Source organism: Eubalaena glacialis, chromosome 14 (assembly GCF_028564815.1).
Source record: "Eubalaena glacialis isolate mEubGla1 chromosome 14, mEubGla1.1.hap2.+ XY, whole genome shotgun sequence".
NCBI classification, from domain to species: Eukaryota; Metazoa; Chordata; class Mammalia; order Artiodactyla; family Balaenidae; genus Eubalaena; species Eubalaena glacialis.
In genome coordinates, this window is record NC_083729.1 from 30,414,405 (window position 1) to 30,438,380 (window position 23,976).

The 23,976-nt window shown below is 36.7% G+C and overlaps 1 protein-coding gene across 2 annotated transcripts in view; it reads right to left on the reverse strand.

Moving 5' to 3' along the window:
- HEATR5B (HEAT repeat containing 5B) overlaps positions 1–23,976 on the reverse strand; it is a 95,348-nt gene that overhangs the window by 53,617 nt on the left and 17,755 nt on the right. For both annotated transcript variants that reach the window (XM_061210773.1, XM_061210774.1), the window contains 11 exons: positions 23,207–23,456; positions 20,782–20,937; positions 20,054–20,304; positions 10,509–10,620; positions 9,189–9,341; positions 8,030–8,129; positions 7,379–7,488; positions 6,399–6,562; positions 5,501–5,676; positions 3,023–3,128; positions 1,324–1,514 (listed from right to left, as the gene is read on the reverse strand). In XM_061210773.1, coding sequence (XP_061066756.1) covers positions 1,324–1,514; positions 3,023–3,128; positions 5,501–5,676; positions 6,399–6,562; positions 7,379–7,488; positions 8,030–8,129; positions 9,189–9,341; positions 10,509–10,620; positions 20,054–20,304; positions 20,782–20,937; positions 23,207–23,456 — 1,769 coding nt within the window. The remainder of the gene's footprint in view (positions 1–1,323; positions 1,515–3,022; positions 3,129–5,500; positions 5,677–6,398; positions 6,563–7,378; positions 7,489–8,029; positions 8,130–9,188; positions 9,342–10,508; positions 10,621–20,053; positions 20,305–20,781; positions 20,938–23,206; positions 23,457–23,976) is intronic.

The window sequence follows — 23,976 nt, forward strand, 5'->3', positions numbered from 1 at the left end:
TTATATAACAGTGTAAAAGAAAAAAATGCTGCCAATTATGACATTTCTTAGAGATTTTAAGACAAATCCCAATTTCAGATAACTTAAAATGTGAAAAAACAGGTAACAAAATCTATGTAATAATTAATTTCAGATCATAATAAATTATTTAGAAAAGCTAATGAAACTAAGCACTGAGAACACTTGCAAACCATTAACCAGACAGGTATGAATATGAATGAAATGTCCTTGTGTTTTACCAGAATAAGTATAAAATAAATACTCCTATAGGTATTGAAGCACTTATAAATTAAAACCACTTGTAACTAAAGAAAAATTAACCAGTCAAGAGTTTTCCAAAGAAATACACTCTTATTTTACCTATTATTAACAGAGCACAAACCATGAAACAGGTAGCTAAGACTGGTTCTAACTTTTAAAAAATCTTTAACAAAAGTTGATTTCAGGATTAATGAGAGACACTTGGAAAAGGCAAAATTAATCTATTGCTAGAAAATAAGCAAAGTCATCCTGCAGAAGATTAAGTGTCTGGGAATAGTTTAGCTACATTCTGCCTGCTCATATTATCCTTAGTGAGTCAAACAATACACTGGGGCATCATCCTAAACCAGCCAAACTGCCACTGTGTGTGAAGACAAGGACAGCCGTCCTCAGATACGCAAGAGTTCAGAAAATACTTCTTCCGAACCACTACTTCACAACCACTGCTTCTCCCAACCTCTCTCCTGTTAATAATTATGATATAGTTTGGTACAATTAATCCTCAAAATATACAATACTTAAGAATGATTAATTTACATAACTCAAGTGTTAATTCTTGACCACTCTTGATTTTCAACTGCTCTACTTCAAGTACTTGATTAACAATCAACAGTCACTAATAACTGCATTTATCATCTTACATACTTATTTGGATCTCTGAGATCACTCTTTTAAATTAATATTGCCAAGAAATTCTTAAAAGCTAATGCTAAATGTATCCCGTTTCAGGGATAATTTAAGAAATGATAAACTTGGTAGTAGTTAGACAAAGAATGGCTTATTCCAAAAAGTGAAAATTAACAGAAAGAATAATGGCGGGGGGTGTGGGAGGGCAGAGATAAGAGAAAAGGACTTCAGAGCAAACACATAACTGAGAGACGCCCTCATTAACAATCCTCTTGATTCTCTTATGTAACATTCAAGAGCTGAAACAGAAACCTGCACCACACTGAAAGTATCTACCATGTGGAAAATATACAGTCCAGTTAATAATTACTGATAACTTAAAAGACATCTTTGCCTATGAGAGAAAATTACTTGTTGATAGAGAGACCCACTTACTTGTCAAAGCTATATTGGGCCATTCTAGCAATGAAAGTTGCTTCTCCAACCACCTGAGCCATTCTTCCAAGAGCTTCCCCTGCTGCACATCTTAAGATGGGGTTTGGGTTGTCAAGGGCCCCCATAACTAGTGTCAGAGCAGATTTACGAACTTCCTCAGGTCCTAAAGTACTTTTGTTTTCAGCCAGGCCCTATGGTTATTTTAAAAAAAAAAAAAAAAAAAAAAAAGGACTGCAATCTTTGTAAATATACATATATCTTCACACATTATTTTCTTCAGCCAACTTTCCCATGCATATACTATGCTTAGAATTAATACATGTTAGACTGACAGTAATCACCTTCCTAAGCAGGATTTCACAACATGATACATAACATAGTTATAGTTGAATCAGCCCTAAAACCAACAATCCCTGGGAGCGTCTCTATCCAAAGACAAATACTTAAAAGTTGTTTTTATACATAAAGGACACTGTATTATTAAATCAACTGTTATTTAACTGACTGAAAATTATCATTATAACTTTAAGGAAGGAAAAGGCCTCATGAACATGAAACTTTGATACATTTATATAAAAATGCCAGAGGCGATAATTATGTCATAAAGAGTATATCCAATACATACCTAAAGACAAAATGAGGTAAGAATAATCAGTAACTGAATGTTGAACTGAATCAGTATGAATGTTCATCATACTAAATGTTAATATCTCTCTTCTAGTTACACTTACTGTCCTGGAACTTAAATTACTTACAAAAATATAAGTCATGGTACCTAGGGAAAATGTTAACTACAGCAGAGGCATTAGTGAGCACATATATGAAGAAACGCATACTGTACAGCAGTATTACAGCTGTTAACCAACCTTCCAACCACTGAGGGAAACCATGACCACCCCACTCCTTTTTTAAAAAACACAGATGTTGGTAGCTGATGGTCTCTAAGAAGGGCATATACTAATGATTATATAAATGGCACAAACCTTTATTTGTATAACCAATGCCTACATTCCTTTTCCCTGAAGTTTACAAAATGTGATTTAATTCATGCCCATTTAAACACTTGTACTTGTTGCCCTTTTAAAGCAATGATATCTTATAATAAGCTTAGTGCTGAATAATATGATTTTTCAAATACATCATGAGAGGCTATAAGCTGCATAGTACAGTACATGAACTCTGAGAGGTAAGCAAAATATTTGTTATTTCACTTCATACATGTAGAATCTGAGGTTTAAAAAAGGCTAAAGGAACTACACAAGACAGAAACCTATTGAGTAGCTAAACCAGAACACAATCTCTAAATGCAGCACTCTTTTAACTACATAACAAACATAGCCTCTCCTGCTTTATGGTCTAAACCACAAATCAAACTTAAGCTTTATCTAGTTAGCCTTCAATAGAATACCAAATTTCATTAGTCAGACATGTTTGAAAATTCCGAATGTTATCAGCACTTGTAAAATTTGAGGTATCAAATCAAAATATGAATTTTAATATTACTAAAATACAAAATACTTATTTAATTACAATGAGCCTAAGATAAAGTTTCTAGTAATTTAAATGAAATAATATAAAAGCACGGTTATCCAGAGCTATACATATAAACGTAATAGTCTAGTTATGTCTGAATTACTATATTAAAGGTATTAATTAAAATCTTAGTTCAGAATATTTGCTATGTTTTAAAAGTAAATACCTTTAGTGCACTAAGAACAGCTGTAAAGATATTAAGCTGCACAGCCTGCTGGCGAACACCTTTGGCTTGTTTAACACATTCGGCAAAGTGATCCAGCATCTGTAATCTGTAACAATAGAATAAAGACCACATTAGCAATACTTTTTATTCAAACATGGCCCAAAAAACAGAGATAAGAAGAAGGGTATAAGCTGATTGTTTAACAAATAATGCCCCACGCTATCTCTTTTCATTTCATTCCCTGGTCTAAACCGGATCTCCTCCTTCTGAATTAATATACGGACATGAACTACTAGCTGGCACAACACAAGGGACTAATATTAAGTTTCAATCAGCAAAATAATGTCATAACTTCAGTGGTCTTCAATGTGCAACAAAGCGCCTGGCACAGAGTAGGTGCTCAAGGTTTCCTGAATAACAATCATTAATTGCGCATCTCTGTGGAAGATTTTTTTTTTTATTTTTTTAAACATCTTTATTGAAGTATAATTGCTTTACAATGGTGTGTTAGCTTCTGCTTTATAACAAAGTGAATCAGTTATACATATACATATGTTCCCATATCTCTTCCCTCTTGCATCTCCCTCCCTCCCACCCTCCCTATCCCACCCCTCTAGGTGGTCACAAAGCACCGAGCTGATCTCCCTGTGCTATGCGGCTGCTTCCCACTAGCTATCTATTTTACATTTGGTAGTGTATATATGTCCATGACACTCTCTCACCCTGTCACATCTCACCCCTCCCCCTCCCCATATCCTCAAGTCCATTCTCTAGTAGGTCTGTGTCTTTATTCCCATCTTGCCACTAGGTTCTTCATGACCTTTTTTTTTTTTTTTTTTTTTTCCTTAGATTCCATATATATGTGTTAGCATACTGTATTTCTTTTTCTCTTTCTGACTTACTTCACTCTGTATGACAGACTCTAACTCCATCCACCTCATTACAAATACCTCCATTTCATTTCTTTTTATGGCTGAGTAATATTCCATTGTATATATGTGCCACATCTTCTTTATCCATTCATCCGATGATGGACACCTAGGTTGCTTCCATGTCCTGGCTATTGTAAACAGAGCTGCAATGAATATTTTGGTACACGACTCTTTCTGAATTATGGTTTTCTCAGGGTATATGCCCAGTAGTGGGATTGCTGGGTCGTATGGTAGTTCTATTTTTAGTTTTTTAAGGAACCTCCATACTGTTCTCCATAGTGGCTGTATCAATTTACATTCCCACCAACAGTGCAAGAGTGTTCCCTTTTCTCCACACCCTCTCCAGCATTTATTGTTTCTAGATTTTTTGATGATGGCCATTCTGACTGGTGTGAGATGATACCTCATTGTAGTTTTGATTTGCATTTCTCTAATGATTAATGATGTTGAGCATTCTTTCACGTGTCTGTTGGCAATCTGTATATCTTCTTTGGAGAAATGTCTATTTAGATCTTCTGCCCATTTTTGGATTGGGTTGTTCGTTTTTTTGTTATTGAGCTGCATGAGCTGCTTGTAAATCTTGGAGATTAATCCTTTGTCAGTTGCTTCATTTGCAAATATTTTCTCCCATTCTGAAGGTTGTCTTTTGGTCTTGTTTATGGTTTCCTTTGCTGTGCAAAAGCTTTTAAGTTTCATTAGGTCCCATTTGTTTATTTGTGTTTTTATTTCCATTTCTCTAGGAGCTGGGTCAAAAAGGATCTTGCTGTGATTTATGTCATAGAGTGTTCTGCCTATGTTTTCCTCTAAGAGTTTGATAGTGTCTGGCCTTACACTTAGGTCTTTAATCCATTTTGAGTTTATTTTTGTGTATGGTGTTAGGGAGTGTTCTAATTTCATACTCTGTGGAAGATTTTTAAGTTGGAAATCTTAAAATGTGGCATAATTTTTTTCTTTTTAAAAAATACTCTCACACATAGAAAAAAATAGTACCTCGTGTCCTATCTTTAGAAGCTAATTGGGAGATTTTTTTGAAAAGACTTAGCTTTGGTCAATTTTGTTAAATGTGAAAAATCAGAGGTGAATTGGTTGTTTTATTGTTTCAAATTTTTAAAATGAGACAGTTATCCCTCTTCCCCAAATCACAGCCATTTGAGACTATTCTGATTAAAGAGAATGAGGTCATATCAGATTCTTCTACAAAGAAAAGAGGTGGGGCAAAGGAATCTAGGGAAATTTCACTGGAAGGATTTATGCTCAATTATAAATTATACTTATAAACTGGCAAACAAACTACTATAATGAAAATTTTGTTGTTTAAGACCGAGTCCACAATACAGTGGATATCATATGCTAGTACATGGGGTCAAACTTTAAAAACAGTTTCAAATTATGTGGAGTTTGCATGCAATTTATTATGTGCCACTTATTACATTTAGGAGACTATTGTTCAAACTCTTCTTATTGAAGAGTTAGCTTGGTTGGGAAAATGTACTGCTTGAAAATAATTTATATTTAACTAAAATCACCTTATTGACTTTATACTAACCGGTGTTTAAAAGAAACATGAGGAAACACTACACCAAAAAGAGCCACAGAAGCATCAATGACTGAAACTCCAAGGGGAAGAGGCCCAGGCACAGCTTCTCCCGCAGGTATTCGTAAATAAATGGAAGATGGATCATGCTCCAGAGCCCCACTTCCAGATGCACTGTTTGGCTGGAGCTGCAAAAGAAGGACATAAAAATCATTCAAAATCCACTTTGGGAAATTCACTTACCAAGTACTGGGCGTGACGAATAAAACAGGGGAGGAAAGAGAAAAAGTAACAATGAAAGAACAGAATGATTAAATCTGAAAATTTTTAAATAGAGAAAGATATAATTTGGCCATTAAAAAAAGTCACAACAGTTCATGCAATTTTTAAAAAAAGTTTTGTTCATTCTAAAACATTTTTGCAGTACCCACCTCAAAATGTGTAAGCAAAATAATGTCAGGAATAACTTAAACCCACAAAAAATTTTTTAAAAGCGGCTTTTAGTAACTCTTTTTAAAAAGTACATAAGAAATAATGTATTCAGTGGGCAAAAAAGGTTCTAAATCTTCAACCTACTAAATCCTATTCCTCTCTAACCTGTCACAAAATAAACTAAACCAAAACAAACACCAACAACCAAAAAGCTAGTCAAAACTGATCTTTGCCAATGCAACCACAGGGTACCTAAATACACAGAATATTGAATAAAGACAGTTCACCAAATTCTAACTATTGCTGTTTACCTTTTTTCACTATTTATCCACCCCTAGGAAGGTATCTGTAAATGTCTAAGAAAGCTAAATGAAAATTAAACCTTAGTCTACAATATTTTCTTTTTAAATGACAATGTGTAATAGTACCATTGTTTTTCAATCAAGCTAGTATTTCACTTCACTTTATAGTTTACTACCTGGTCTTCAATTGATTTATGATCAGTTTCTTGAAGCCAGGAACCAAGAAGAACACTATCATCATAGTGGCAGAGGGATCTGAGGAGGGAAGTAGTTGTGTTGGCTGAGTTGTCAGTCAAAGTGAATTCTGCTACCAGTTCTCTAAGAAGTGCATTGAAAGAGCCTAAAAAACAGAACTTCAGGTCAGATTAAAGAGAATACTTTTTAAGAAAATGACAATCACTGCCCACCAAGAGCAGCAATATGTTCAACAGGAGTAAAATAATTAAGTCCCCGTTCCCTTTTAAGAAAAACCAGTATTAAATATTTTAACGCTGGTTTTAATACACAATAATGGCACTTCCTTTTTTGTTATTGTATTATGCCTTTTAGCCTAAATTATTTAAAGTAATCAAAAACTCAAATAAAGATTTTTTATTTTAAATATATTAAATATGATAATTATTATTTACTATTAATTACTTAACGATGTGCAAACACTGAACCAGAGCATATCAAAATTCTTGGGTATGGTTGCACTGGAATATTAATATTTTATATGACATTTAACTTCTGCAAAAGTACATTACTATTCTCCCTCCAGATTCCTAAATTATTGGCTGTATTATAACAGTTGGGATAGTCATTAAAAGCATAGACTCTGAAGATGAACCAACTGGGTTTGAATCCAAGCTCTGCCAGTTAACTACCTCCCAGACTTGTGCAAGTTACACAACCTCTAAGTACCTGAGATTCTTCATCTTTAAAGAAAGCTATATTTTAGCCTCATACGGTTGTGGTTACAGTCAAAGATGCTCATACATGTTAAGGGCTTAGAACGGGACCTGGAACACAGTAGTGCTCAACAAGTGTTAGCTACTCTGTATGAAGAAAAGGAAAATGGTTGCCTTCCTTTACATGGTCAGAACTCTATGATATTGTGAAGAACTGCAAAGGTATACTGAAGAATTTTTATTAGACATACACAAATTTTATTTACCTTCATAAGTTTTTGGAGGTAACAACGCCAAGATATCATAAAGTCTTAAACGGACCATTGCAGCACTAGCTTTCAGATGAGCTCCGTGGGCTTTAATTACAGATGGAATGCTAAAATATCAAAAGTATAATTAGTATTAGCTTATTAGAATAAGCATTACTTACATTTTTTTCCAGCCATGTATCAATGTACCGTCAAAGTACATTGACAAGTATTACATTTTTCTTTTAGTTTATTTTGTGACTTTTACTGTTAGTAACAGAAACACTATAAAATACAATTTTAGGGACTTCCCTGGTGGTCCAGTGGGTAAGGCTCCACGCTCACAATGCAGGGGGCCGGGGTTCGATCCCTGGTCGGAGAACTAGATCCCGCATGCATGCTGCATCTAAGAACTTGCATGCTGCAATTAAGAAGCCCGCATGCCTTAACTAAGACCCGGTGCAGCCAAAATAAATAAATAAATAATAATTAAAATAAATAAATAAAATACAATTTTATTTCAATCCACACCACTACTGAAATTTTTAAAGTCACTTCACACAAATAAAATTTAGTACATTTCATATATGATACTATAGGGAATTACAAAACATGGCTATTTATAAATATATAAAATTGGATGTTAATGTGTCCTAATTGCCTACTTACTGTGACATCATAGTCATGGCACATTCAATAGGGGTCATCAATTTTCTAATCACATCTTCAGTTAGGAGTTCAGGACAATGTGCAACAAAACTCCTCATTGCTAGATAAAAATTTTAAAAAGACATATCTGAAACAGCTTTTGTGAGGATGAACAAATTTATAAAATTATACAAAGGTACCTAAAATTTTTAATTATTACAAAATATAAAGTTCTAAAACAAGGTCAAACCAAAAGAAGAACCAATTGCAACTTTAGAGAAAACTCATTAGAAAAGGCTAGAAGAAGAGTGGACAGCAAAAATGGAGGGAGGGAAGATGTCTGTTAGAAAGATTTCTGTGAGCGAGAATTCAGAAGTCTATGACCCCACAACAATTCAGATAACTACAAAAAAAGCTGTTTCAGAACAGAACCAACAGTGGACATAATGGCCCAGTGAGAGGAAATAGCTTTATTGGCTCTTTAGCAGTAGAGCTAAGACTAAAACAGCTCTTAGATGTGTGGGAACAAAACTAACACCTTGCCCTGTGGCACTTATGGTTAAGTGTACATCTGTCTCCCACAATTTGAAAAAAGAAGCACTTTTCACCCTCAGATAAAGCAAAAAAGGACAGGGTCACTCTGTGTAATTCTAGTTTCCAAATAAAACAAAACTTGAGCCTTTCCTGTAAGTTGCTGACTCCCAAACAAAAACAACTTTATTTCATACTTTTTAAAATGCTGGTATCTAAAAGACGTTATCAACTTTTGCAGATTTGATGGGAGAAAACAGCTATCTGTCCATTAAGAAAAGACTAACTGTAAACTCAGTAACCTTGGTAATCCTGTTTCTTTTTCCTTTAAATAGGCACTGGGCTTTTTTACTTGGTGACCCAGTGCTTCTTCAGGTGGAAGAATGCAATAACTGGGAATTAAGACGCCTGGGTTCCAGCTCCTAATTGATCATGAACTCTAACCTCCTTTTCAGAGTCTCAGCTTCATTTTTATTACAAAATTAGTAAACTGGTATAGATTACTTATAAAGTTTCTTTCTAAATCTAAAAGTGTACAGATTCATCATTATATATTAAAATAAAAAATTGAAGTAATGATTTTCCTTCACTTTACAAATATTTTAGTAAGAAAATAATATTCTGAAAGTGCAGTCCTTTCAGTTCTTACCACATAAAGCTCCAGCACGACCTTCCAATGTTACCTGCCAGGTAAAAGAATCGCCTCGGGCCTTCTCAGCCTCCAATTCCTTCAATGAACGAGGGAAAACATTTCGCCACAATAACAACATCTTGGGCAGATGGTAACGAACAACAGATGGTCCTGACAGAGAAAATGAGAACACAAAACCATACGTATATATAGCATTACAAACAAAAGTCAAAGAAAAGAGCCCCAAACAAGCTTTAACAATATCTATCATTTCACTGTATCTTTCTCCCTAATATTAACATTTTCAAAATGTTTCTTATTCAGTAAGTAAAATATATATTAAAGCATAATAAAATTCACCTAAAAACTATCAATATTTTTAGCATCCAACATAAAACAAATCCACAAAAAGTCATCTAAAAGAAATTACCCAAATATATTCAGAATGATGGATTACATTCTATCAATGATAAAATATATCTGGGACATATTTTATGATGTCTTTTCTATAAATATTATATATGTATATAAACATGTACACCCACTCCCAAACACATACATATATTTACTACTCCATTTTAAGGGCAATTTATATGGTTAATTTAGTTCTATGGAGTAGTATATTTAGAACTAGGAACCTATATTTCCATTGCTAAGGAATTCATTTAACATACACCACACAACATAAATTTCTAGAAAAAAAAGTTACCACTTTTTATTTTCTTTAGAAAATGAGGTCAAGGTTTAATTTCCAAAAGGTAGATGCATCAAGCAGTGAGTAACTTTGTAGCACACACACGCATACTTTTTATAGTAGAAGCCAAACACATGAAGTAAAAAGTGGACACACCTTATCACAATGATAACACGTATTTCTGTTCTATGTACAGTGCTAAACTTTGCCTGCATCTCAGATTTGTCATAGCACTTAGGAAAGTGAAGTGCATAAAGATAACCCCAAGAAAGCAACACCAATGAGAGATGCCGTTTAAGTGTGACTTTATCACTCTACTAAAATCATGTCACTGGTCTTTACTTTGGGCATGGAATATGCCCCATACTCTCATCTCTTTTCATTAATACTAGGCTAATCATTTAGACCATGGCTATTCTGATGGCAAAGGGGAAACTTTGCTAACACCTTTCTCACTAAATGTACATAAACCGAAATTACCAAAAAGAGAAATCTAATACCAAATGATGAGAAAAACATCATTACCATTTTTTAACTTCATTCAAAGTCTAGAATGTGAAGTTGAATACTTCTAAATCAAAATTTCTTTACAGTCTACTGACAGTTATAGAATAAGATAAAATCCTACTCAAATATAATTGTACCTAAAGTCATAAGTGCTCCAAGTAAGAGCCATCCAGCTTGCGTGCGCTGTAAAGATAGCCTGCTATTTTGGGCAGCAGTTCGTAAGAGATCTTCAGCAATACTAACTACCATCTGCAAGAGAAGTTCAGAATTGGATTTTAACAAAATCAAGTAAGAAAATACACAGCTAGTATACTTCATTAAAAAAGAAGTTATCCTTTTTTGTTGTTGCTGTTAACATGTTTCTAAAGAGGCAACATCAATACCTAATCAATCCTGATTGCTCTGCTGACTTTGAGAAGACCCATTACAACACAGTGGTTAAGAGTGAGTTCTAGGGCTTCCCTGGTGGCGCAGTGGTTGGGAGTCTGCCTGCCGGTGCAGGGGACACGGGTTCGAGCCCTGGTCTGGGAGGATCCCGCATGCCGTGGAGCAACTGGGCCCATGAGCCGCAATTGCTGAGCCCACGCGTCTGGAGCCTGTGCTCCGCAGCAGGAGGGGCCACGATGGTGAGGGGCCTGCGCAACGCAATGAAGAGTGGCCCCCACTTGCCGCAACTGGAGAGGGCCCTCGCACAGAAACGAAGACCCAACACACCAACACAGCCACAAATAAATAAATAAATAAATAAATAAATAAATGGCGGTGATATGAACAACATATGTACATATCAAAAAAAAAATTAAAAAAAAAAAGAGTGAGTTCTAGAGCCAGAATGCCTGAGTTCATATCCCAGCTTTGTCATCTCCTAGCTTTCTGACTTAGGATAACTTAATCTCTCTGCCTCAGTTCCCTCACTGCTAAAATGGGAATAACAGGAGTGCCAACCTCACTCTTATGAGGATTAATAAATTAATACAGCAAAGTACTCAGAACAGAGCTGGTCCATGTAATCACTCAATAAATGCTATTATTAGTAGTACTGTTATCCTACGTTTAAAGACTTGTTGAACTCTTATTACACATCTGCCATTAAGCTAATCTTATGGTGCTTATAGTCTTAGAGAGAGAAGACAGGAAAAATGGTAAGTAACAAGCAGCACCTAATCAAATGATAAAATAATAGTACAGATGTAGTGGTCAGCAAAGAGAAAGGCTATCATAGACTGAGTAACTCTAAAGATAATTCATGGAAGAGACAGAACTTGAATTGGGCCTCTAAAGCAGCTAAGTTTGGTGCAGGTGAACAAGAAGAGGGACGAAATTCTAATGTAAGAGATTAGCAAGAGCGAAGACATGGAGGCTGAAAAAAGCACGGGAAGGAAAGCAAGATGACTAGTCTGACTAGAGCAGTGAGAAACTAGAACGAAAGGGCAGAAAAAAAGGCAAATTATGAAGGTACCAGTTTAGCAGACAAAGGTGATTATATTTTATTCTCTGATCCCTGGGTAGTTCCCAAGGGTCTCTGAGCAAACATAAATATGAAAGTGGGGTGGAAGAGATGGGAGAAAAAGATTCCAAGAAGGATAATCAGTGAGGAGGCAAGCATATGACAAAGGGAGATGGAAGCCCAGATTTGAGTAGCAGCTATGGAACTCACAGAAATGAATGGACATGGGCCTGGTAACCCAGGAAAAAAAAAACCAGAAAAACAAAAAACAAAAGATCTAGCCCCAATATAAAGTTGCAAATAATATTTATATAAACACTTAATATTCCTAAGAAGAAAATCTTGATAGTAGTATAAAGTATAGGAGAAAGAAAGGGAAAAAAAAGTAACTGATTCATGAAAACCATTCAACTTTTATTATTACCAAAATGCTAACTATAGCAATAGCACATTCTCTTGACGTTTTGAATATAGCAATGTGAATTTTTATTTCTAAAACCCCAAAGAAAACCTCTGATTTCTAAAGAATTACTCTAAGGGTTTTTTTTTTCCTCTCTCTAAAATAAATTATAAAATGGAGGAGAGGGGCAAGATGGCGGAAGAGTAAGACGCGGAGATCACCTTCCTTCCCACAGATACAGTAGAAATACATCTACACGTGGAACTGCTCCTACAGAACACCCACTGAACGCTGGCAGAAGACGTCAGACCTCCCAAAAGGCAAGAAAATCCCCACGTACTTGGGTAGGGCAAAAGAAAAAAGAAATAAGAGACAAAAGAATAGGGACGGGACCTGCACCAGTGGGAGGGAGCTGTGAAGGAGGAAAGGTTTCCACACACTAGGAAGCCCCTTCGTGGGCCGAGACTGCGGGTGGCAGAGGGGGGAAGCTTCAGAGCCACGGAGGAGAGCGCAGCCACAGGGGTGCGGAGGGCAAAGCGGAGAGATTCCCGCACAGAGGATCGGCGCCGAGCAGCACTCACCAGCCCGAGAGCCTTGTCTGCTCACCCGCTGGGGCGGGCGGGGGCTGGGAGCTGAGGCGCGGGCTTCGGTCGGATCCCAGGGAGAGGACTGGGGTTGGCTGCGTGAACACAGCCTGAAGGGGCTAGCGCACCACAACTAGCCGGGAAGGTGCCCGAGAAAAAGTCTGCAGCTGCCGAAGAGGCAAGAGACTTTTTCTTGCCTCTTTGTTTCGCGGCCCGCAAGGAGAGGGGATTCAGAGCGCCGCTTAAACGAACTCCAGAGACGGGCGCGAGCCGCGGCTATCAGCGCGGACCCCAGAGACGGGCGCGAGCCGCGGTTATCAGCGCGGACCCCAGAGACGGGCATGAGACGCTAAGGCTGCTGCTGCCGCCACCAAAAAGCCTGTGTGCGAGCACAGGTCACTCTCCACACCGCCCCTCCCGGGAGCCAGTGCAGCCCGCCACGGCCAGGCTCCCGTGACCCGGGGACAACTTCCCCGGGAGAGCGCACGGTGCGCCTCAGGCTGCTGCAACGTCACGCCGGCTTCTGCCGCCGCAGGCTCGCCCCGCCTCCTCCGTACCGCTCCCTCCCCCGGGCCTGACTGAGCCAGAGCCCCCGAATTAGCTGCTCCTTTAACCCCGTTCTGTCTGGGCGGGGAACAGACGCCCTCAGGCGACCTACATGCAGAGGCGGGCCCAAATCCAAAGCTGAACCCCGGGAGCTGTACGAACAAAGAAGAGAAAGGGAAATCTCTCCCAGCAGCCTCAGAAGCAGCGGATTAAAGCTCCACAAACAACTTGATGTGCCTGCATCTGTTGAATATCTGAATAGACAACGAATCATCCCAAATTTAGGAGGTGGACTTTGGGAGCAGGATATATTAATTTTTCCCCTTTTCCTTTTTTTGTGAGTGTATATGTGTATGCTTCTGGGTGAGATTTTGTCTGTATAGCTTTGCTCTCACCGTTAGTCCTAGGGTTAGGTCCGTCCGTGTTTTTTTTTTTTTTTTTTTTTACTTAAAAATTTTTTTTTCCCTAATAAATGTTTTCTTAATAATTTTTTCCTTATTTTCTATTTTTAAAAAATTTAAAAAAATTTTTTTAATAAGTTTTTTCATATTTTTTATTTTAAAAAATTAAAATTTTTTTCTTAATAATTTTTTAATTTTTTGTTATAAAAAATTGATAAATCTATTTTTAAAAAATTAAAAAAATTTATTTTCTTAATAAATTTATTCTTAATAATTTTTTTTCTTATTTTTTATTATAATAGCTTTATTTTATTTTATTTTATCCTCTTTCTTTCTTTCTTTCTATTTTTTTCTCCCTTTTATTCTGAGCCGTGTGGATGAAAGGCTCTTGGTGCTCCAGCCAGGCATCAGGGCTGTGCCTCTGAGGTGGGAGAGCCAACTTCAGGACACTGGTCCACAAGAGACCTCCCAGCTCCACATAATACCAAACGGCAAAAATCTCTCACAGATCTCCATCTCAACATCAAGACCCAGCTTCACTCAACGACCAGCAAGCTACATTGCTGGATACCCTATGCCAAACAACTAGCAAGAGAGGAACACAGCCCCATCCATTAACAGAGAGGCTGCCTAAAATCATAATAAGGCCACAGACACCCCAAAACACACCACCAGACGTGGACGTGCCCACCAGAAAGACAAGATCCAGCCTCATCCACCAGAACACAGGCACTAGTTCCCTCCACCAGGAAACCTACACAACCCACTGAACCAACCTTAGCCACGAGGGACAGATACCAAAAACAACAGGAACTACGAACCTGCAGCCTGTGAAAAGGAGACCCCAAACACAGTAAGATAAGCAAAATGAGAAGACAGAAAAACACACAGCAGATGAAGGAGCAGGGTCAAAACACACCAGACCTAACAAATGAAGAGGAAATAGGTAGTCTACCAGAAAAAGAATTCAGAATAATGATAGTAAGGATGATCCAAAATCTTGGAAATAGAATAGACAAAATGCAAGAAACATTTAACAAGGACGTAGAAGAACTAAAGAGGAACCAAGCAATGATGAAAAGCACAATAAATGAAATTAAAAATACTCTAGATGGGATCAATAGCAGAATAACTGAGGCAGAAGAACGGATAAGTGACCTGGAAGATAAAATGGTGGAAATAACTACTGCAGAGCAGAATAAAGAAAAAAGAATGAAAAGAACTGAGGACAGTCTCAGAGACCTCTGGGACAACATTAAACGCACCAACATTCGAATTATAGGGGTCCCAGAAGAAGAAGAGAAAAAGAAAGGGACTGAGAAAATATTTGAAGAGATTATAGTTGAAAACTTCCCTAATATGGGAAAGGAAATAGTTAATCAAGTCCTGGAAGCACAGAGAGTCCCATACAGGATAAATCCAAGGAGAAACACACCAAGACACATATTAATCAAACTATCAAAAATTAAATATAAAGAAAACATATTAAAAGCAGCAAGGGAAAAACAACAAATAACACACAAGGGAATCCCCATAAGGTTAACAGCTGATCTTTCAGCAGAAACTCTGCAAGCCAGAAGGGAGTGGCAGGATATACTTAAAGTGATGAAGGAGAAAAACCTACAACCAAGATTACTCTACCCAGCAAGGATCTCATTCAGATTTGATGGAGAAATTAAAACCTTTACAGACAAGCAAAAGCTGAGAGAGTTCAGCACCACCAAACCAGCTTTACAACAAATGCTAAAGGAACTTCTCTAGGCAAGAAACACAAGAGAAGGAAAACACCTACAATAACAAACCCAAAACATTTAAGAAAATGGGAATAGGAACATACATATCGATAATTACCTTAAATGTAAATGGATTAAATGCTGCCACCAAAAGACACAGACTGGCTGAATGGATACAAAAACAAGACCCATATATATGCTGTCTACAAGAGACCCACTTCAGACCTAGAGACACATACAGACTGAAAGTGAGGGGATGGAAAAAGATATTCCATGCAAATGGAAATCAAAAGAAAGCTGGAGTAGCAATTCTCATATCAGGCAAAATAGACTTTAAAATAAAGACTATTACAAGAGACAAAGAAGGACACTATATAATGATCAAGGGATCGATCCAAGAGGAAGGTATAACAATTGTAAATATTTATGCACCCAACATAGGAGCACCTCAATACATAAGGCAAATACTAACAGCCATAAAAGGGGAAATCGACAGCAACACAATCATAGTAGGGGACTTTAACACCCCACTTTCACCAATGGACAGATCATCCAAAATGAAAATAAATAAGGAAACACAAGCTTTAAAGGATACATTAAACAAGATGGACTTAATTGATATTTATAGGACATTCCACCCAAAAACAACAGAATACACATTTTTCTCAAGTGCTCATGGAATATTCTCCAGGATAGATCATATCTTGGGTCACAAATCAAGCCTTGGTAAATTTAAAAAAATTGAAATCGTATCAAGTATCTTTTCCGACCACAATGCTATGAGACTAGATATCAATTACAGGAAAAGATCTGTAAAAAATACAAACACATGGAGGCTACACAATACACTACTTAATAACAAAGTGATCACTGAAGAAATCAAAGGGGAAATCAAAAAATACCTAGAAACAAATGACAATGGAGACACGACGATCCAAAACCTATGGGATGCAGCAAAAGCAGTTCTAAGAGGGAAGTTTATAGCAATACAAGCCTACATCAAGAAACAGGAAACATCTCGAATAAACAACCTAACCTTGCACCTTAAGCAATTAGAGAAAGAAGAACAAAAAAACCCCAAAGCTAGCAGAAGGAAAGAAATCATAAAGATCAGATCAGAAATAAATGAAAAAGAAATGAAGGAAACAATAGCAAAAATCAATGAAACTAAAAGCTGGTTCTTTGAGAAGATAAACAAAATTGATAAACCATTAGCCAAACTCATCAAGAGAAAAACGGAGAAGACTCAAATCAATAGAATTAGAAATGAAAAAGGAGAAGTAACCACTGACACTGCAGAAATACAAACGATCATGAGAGATTACTACAAGCAACTCTATGCCAATAAAATGGACAACCTGGAAGAAATGGACAGATTCTTAGAAATGCACAACCTGCCGAGACTGAACCAGGAAGAAATAGAAAATATGAACAGACCAATCACAAGCACTGAAATTGAAACTGTGATTAAAAATCTTCCAACACACAAAAGCCCAGGACCAGATGGCTTCACAGGCGAATTCTATCAAACATTTAGAGAAGAGCTAACACCTATCCTTCTCAAACTCTTCCAAAATATTGCAGAGGGAGGAACACTCCCCAACTCAATCTACGAGGCCACCATCACCCTGATACCAAAACCAGGCAAAGATGTCACAAAGAAAGAAAACTACAGGCCAATATCACTGATGAACATAGATGCAAAAATCCTCAACAAAATACTAGCAAACAGAATCCAACAGCACATTAAAAGGATTATACACCATGATCAAGTGGGGTTTATTCCAGGAATGCAAGGATTCTTCAATATATGCAAATCAATCAACGTGATACATCATATTAACAAATTGAAGGAGAAAAACCATATGATCATCTCAATAGATGCAGAGAAAGCTTTCGACAAAATTCAACACCCATTTATGATAAAAGCCCTGCAGAAAGTAGGCATAGAGGGAACCTACCTCAACATAATAAAGGCCATATATGACAAACCCACAGCCAACATTATCCTCAATGGTGAAAAACTGAAACCATTTCCACTAAGATCAGGAATAAGACAAGGTTGCCCACTCTCACCACTATTATTCAACATAGTTTTGGAAGTGTTAGCCACAGCAATCAGAGAAGAAAAAGAAATAAAAGGAATCCAAATCGGAAAAGAAGAAGTAAAGCTGTCACTGTTTGCAGATGACATGATACTATACATAGAGAATCCTAAAGATGCTACTAGAAAACTACTAGAGCCAATCAATGAATTTGGTAAAGTAGCAGGATACAAAATTAATGCACAGAAATCTGTTGCATTCCTATATACTAATGATGAAAAATCTGAAAGTGAAATTAAGAAAACACTCCCATTTACCATTGCAACAAAAAGAATAAAATATCTAGGAATAAACCTACCTAAGGAGACAAAAGACCTGTATGCAGAAAATTATAGGACACTGATGAAAGAAATTAAAGATGATACAAATAGATGGAGAGATATACCATGTTCTTGGATTGGAAGAATCAACATTGTGAAAATGACTCTGCTACCCAAAGCAATCTACAGATTCAATGCAATCCCTATCAAACTACCACTGGCAATTTTCACAGAACTAGAACAAAAAATTTCACAATTTGTATGGAAACACAAAAGACCCCGAATAGCCAAAGCAATCTTGAGAACGAAAAATGGAGCTGGAGGAATCAGACTCCCTGACTTCAGACTATATTACAAAGCTACAGTAATCAAGACAGTTTGGTACTGGCACAAAAACAGAAATATAGATCAATGGAACAGGATAGAAAGCCCAGAGATAAGCCCACGCACATATGGTCACCTTATCTTTGATAAAGGAGGCAAGCATATACAGTGGAGAAAAGACAGCCTCTTCAATAAGTGGTGCTGGGAAAATTGGACAGGTACATGTAAAAGTATGAAATTAGAACACTCCCTGACACCATACACAAAAATAAACTCAAAATGGATTAAAGACCTAAGTGTAAGGCCAGACACTATCAAACTCTTAGAGGAAAACATAGGCAGAACACTCTATGACATAAATCACAGCAAGATCCTTTTTGACCCAGCTCCTAGAGAAATGGAAATAAAAACACAAATAAACAAATGGGACCTAATGAAACCTAAAAGCTTTTGCACAGCAAAGGAAACCGTAAACAAGACCAAAAGACAACCCTCAGAATGGGAGAAAATATTTGCAAATGAAGCAACTGACAAAGGATTAATCTCCAAGATTTACAAGCAGCTCATGCAGCTCAATAACAAAAAAACAAATAACCCAATCCAAAAATGGGCAGAAGACCTAAATAGACATTTCTCCAAAGAAGAGATACAGATTGCCAACAGACACATGAAAGAATGCTCAACATCATTAATCATTAGAGAAATGCAAATCAAAACTACAATGAGGTATCATCTCACACCGGTCAGAATGGCCATCATCAAAAAATCTAGAAACAATAAATGCTGGAGAGGGTGTGGAGAAAAGGGAACACTCTTGCACTGTTGGTGGGAATGTAAATTGATACAGCCACTATGGAGAACAGTATGGAGGTTCCTTAAAAAACTAAAAATAGAACTACCATACGACCCAGCAATCCCACTACTGGGCATATACCCTGAGAAAACCGTAATTCAGAAAGAGCCATGTACCAAAATATTCATTGCAGCTCTGTTTACAATAGCCAGGACATGGAAGCAACCTAGGTGTCCATCATCGGATGAATGGATAAAAGAAGATGTGGCACATATATACAATGGAATATTACTCAGCCATAAAAAGAAATGAAATGGAGGTATTTGTAATGAGGTGGATGGAGTTAGAGTCTGTCATACAGAGTGAAGTAAGTCAGAAAGAGAAAAAGAAATACAGTATGCTAACACATATATATGGAATCTAAGGGGGAAAAAAAAGGTCATGAAGAACCTAGTGGCAAGACGGGAATAAAGACACAGACCTACTAGAGAATGGACTTGAGGATATGGGGAGGGGGAGGGGTGAGATGTGACAGGGTGAGAGAGTGTCATGGACATATATACACTACCAAATGTAAAATAGATAGCTAGTGGGAAGCAGCCGCATAGCACAGGGAGATCAGCTCGGTGCTTTGTGACCACCTAGAGGGGTGGGATAGGGAGGGTGGGATAGGGAGGGTGGGAGGGAGGGAGATGCAAGAGGGAAGAGATATGGGAACATATGTATATGTATAACTGATTCACTCTGTTATAAAGCAGAAAGTAACACACCATTGTAAAGCAATTATACTTCAATAAAGATGTTTAAAAAAACAATAATAATAATAATAAAAACTAAAACTAAAAAAAAATAAAATAAAATTATAAAATGATACTATACCCAGACAAAACTATTATTCCTGTATCAGGATTAAATATCAAATTTTAATTAGGGTCTGTCGACTCCATATTAGCAGAATACTGTATCATTTATTATCACAGTAAAACTGTTTTTGTTTGATCACCCAGTTCAACATCAATCACAGAAGGTGTTCCAATAAAGACTAAAGTCCATGTGACAGCACTTATAATCTTAGGATCTTTGTCATACCTTTCCCTTGGCATGAGGAATGCCCAAAGGACACTGATGAACTCCACCTAACAAAGCAGCCATTGCAAAACTGTATCCACTAACAGCTTCCGGTGAAGTTTTCAGGTTGTTGAGTCGTTCTGCACACCTGTCTAGAAATGGCGCCAGCTGGAAAGGCAGTGCCACAGCCACACAGCGCAGACACCACGCGGCAGCAAGTCGAGCTGCCATGCTTGGGTGAAGAAGCACTGAAGTCACCGTCTCCAAAAGGCCTAAAAAATACTCAAAAAATTACTCTTTAATGAAGTCACACAATTTCATGAGTTAAAAGACTATGTGTAACACAATAATTAAAATCATAATTGTTATGGTTTTACACAGATACATTTAGAACTGTGCCAAAAAAACACATGTATCAACTCATAAACAGGAAAGTACTTTAAGGAACATTTTCTACAAAGAACATAGTACAATTACATCCAATAAAATATAAATGTTGGCGTAAAGTATTCAATAAAGTTTAGAAACAAAACTACCATGACTGTTTGATTTGTCTCCCAAAACTTTATTTCAATATTTAATTCAAGATTCACTATCACAGTGAATTCTAAATAAAACCTAACTTTTAACAAATGATCTAAACTGCTAATTACCATGATAAGCAACCAATCAGGAGTTAAATATCAATCACACCTATGATTTCTAAAAATATTGAAAAAAATATTCCAGCATATAAGTGAATATCATACCTATAGATGCTTCCTGAATAAGAGGGGATGCGGTGGCATTCAGGCTCTGCACCAGACTCCCGAGCTCCTGCAGGGCGCAGACCATCACATGCTGGCTTGCTGCAATGTCTGCTGCTCCAGATTTGTTTTCACCACTAGTGTCATTCACTACCGCTTCTGGAAACACAAAATCATGTATGAATGTGGGTGAATTAAATTGTGATATAATTTTTTGATCTACACAATTTATGTTTTAAAATTATACCAGCTGATACCTGACTGTTAAGAACTCTGTTTGTATGCTGAACATCTCTAATAATTAGGGAAATACAAATCAAAACCACAATGATAAAAAGTCAATATAAAGAATTTAGCACAATGCTACCCCCAATATACATTCAGTAAACATTAGCAGCTATTATTGTTACTTTATTATTATCACTGCTATTTTAAGAGCTGTAGTGTATTGGTAGCATTACTGTCAAATTACTGACCAGAAAGAAGATCTATAAGGAAAGTGACTTTAGAATTTCTTACTGGGATGTTCCTCAAAGTTTCCATTAACTTGCTGGTCCCTGGCCCCACCTTTTAGCTTCCAATAGAACTGAAACATATTTAATCATGAAACAAATAAAAATTCCTTGTCAAATTACTAATTGAGAATATATTCTGGTCCATAAATTCCAGATACATAGCACTATGTTTAATTCTGCTTTTACCATTTTAAAAATCGAATGGCTTAAGGGCTTAAAAATCTGTGACCTTAAGATTAATAACCCTTAAATGACAGTAAAACTTTTTTATTTACATTCATTATGAATTACCAGGCTATAAAATGTAGAGTAACAGGATATAATAGATTAATACACTATGGATTAAAATTAAATGCCTCTTTTCTTCTTAGACCTTTCTGGACTTGGAAATGCACGAACTCTCTCTTTTGGGTACTAAGCTCTAAGCTCCCTGAACAGGTGCTATCTACGTGTGGCTCGCTGTTTTACTCCCACTGTTTGGCACAGTGTCTTTGACACTCAAACATTTCTTCAAGGAATAAATGTACAAATATTTATAAAGTCGTGAACCTAGGACAGATTATTATTTTAACATACCTAAAGAATGATACCTCATTAATTTAAACACCCTTTAATTCACAATTCCTAACTTTCAGTTAGTCCCATGCATTTAAAATATGGTTTGCCTAGTAAGCTATTATAAACAACAAAAACTATAAACTATTTGTGGATTTATTTTTATTAATTTTATAAGATACTCAATATATATTCTCTAAATATAAAGTGCTGGATATTATCTATTCATTAAATTCTTATTTCTAAAGACCCCTGTTAAGCAATATAATTTTCTTGATTAAAGTTAACGTATATTCCCAACAGTGATAAAAGTAAATTATCTTATAGAATTTATATTTTGCCTTGCGTTAGTTCCTTAATTGTATTATTATAAGCTCCAGGAAGGCAGGAACTTTATCTTACTCACTGTTCAAAACCTGAATTACTGCTTTGCAATCTCAAATACTCAATAACTACTTGTTAAACAGAAAAATTTATAAAATTGACACTTCCTAGAAAAGGATTTCTTTTAATTATGAATTACTGAGGTTTCACAGTATATCCTATAGTGGGCTAAAAACCACCTGTAACTGTTTCTCTCTAAATTTTCACATTAAGCCTATTAACGGAGGGGGAAACAACATGTATTTATAAAACAATAGGTTCCAAGAAGAAAAACCACAATAGATTATTCCTCAAAGATTCCTCAACGTGCTGCGGCACACCAGGAGAGCTATAAAATCGGTAGATACTAGATATAAAACAGAAAGCCTAACCTTACAAACACACTACCCAAATACTGAAAAACTCCACTTCACTGTAATTATATGTTGCTTGAATACCAAATAAGAGTACACAATAAAAATGACTATTAAAACACAGTCCAGAAAGATATATGAACCAATCAGATCTATTAGTATTTATTAAGAATAACAATAAAGAACTAAATGACTAAAGTAATCAACAATACAGATCATGACATTAATTCTTACCTACTGGGACTTCCCTGGTGGTGCAGTGGTTAAGAATCCGCCTGCCAATGCAGAGGACATGGGTTCTAGCCCTGGTCCGGGAAGATTCCACATGCTGCGGAGCAACTAAGCCCGTGTGCCACAACTACTGAGCCTGCTCTCTAGAGCCTGTGAGCCACAACTACTGAGCCTGCGTGCCACAACTACTGAGTCTGTGTGCCACAACTACTGAAGCCCGCACACCTAGAGCCCGTGCTCCGCAACAAGAGAAGCCACCACAATGAGAAGCCTGCGCACTGCAACAAAGAGTAGCCCCTGCTCGCTGCAACTAGAGAAAAGCCCACGCACAGCAATGAAGACCCAACGCAGCCAAAAATAAATAATTTATTTAAAAAAAAAAATTCTTACCTACTGCTTTCATTTGCTTTCCAATCGCTTGGCATATTTCTTTGGCAGCTGCAATCTGGGCTTTTTCACCTAGCAAACTGCCCACAGTAGCTCTTAGGATAAAGGAAACACACCGTCTGGAGTACACAGCCTCTACATGTGTTTGCGTTGCCCGAGGATGGGAAACCAGATCAAGTACGTGAGACAAGAATGTGGCAAAGCTACGCTCTAACCACTGACCACCCAATGTTGTTACAAAAACAACATATGCCTGTAAATAGATTAAGATGCTTTAGATTAATTTATATAAATGAACTGAAATTACAGATAAAGCAACTACGTAAATAACTGATGACAGCATGAAAAATAAATTATCTTTGAGATTAAAATTGAGAAAATTTAAAACTTGAGACCTTTTTAGTACTTCTAGCGTGGGAATTACTGGTTGAAGTATCTTTGACTAAAAACAGCTCTCAGGATAATAACTTCAAGAAGAACACAGAGAGAGAATGGTGCAGGAGGGAAGGAAAGGTGAATTCACCCTGGTGATGAAGGTGATTAAGTTATAGTAATAAAACCCTAACATGCTAAATAAACGCTGATCTAGAGCTACAAAACATTTGCTTACGACTGTAAGATACAAATGGTCTACTTCCATTTTATGCTTGTTTCTGGAATAAGGTATAATTGGATGATTTTGACTAAGATCACAAAAAACCATTTCATCCTATTAGGTGTTAATTATTATTAGGTTATTAACCATAACATCTTATTTGGTATTAATTACTATA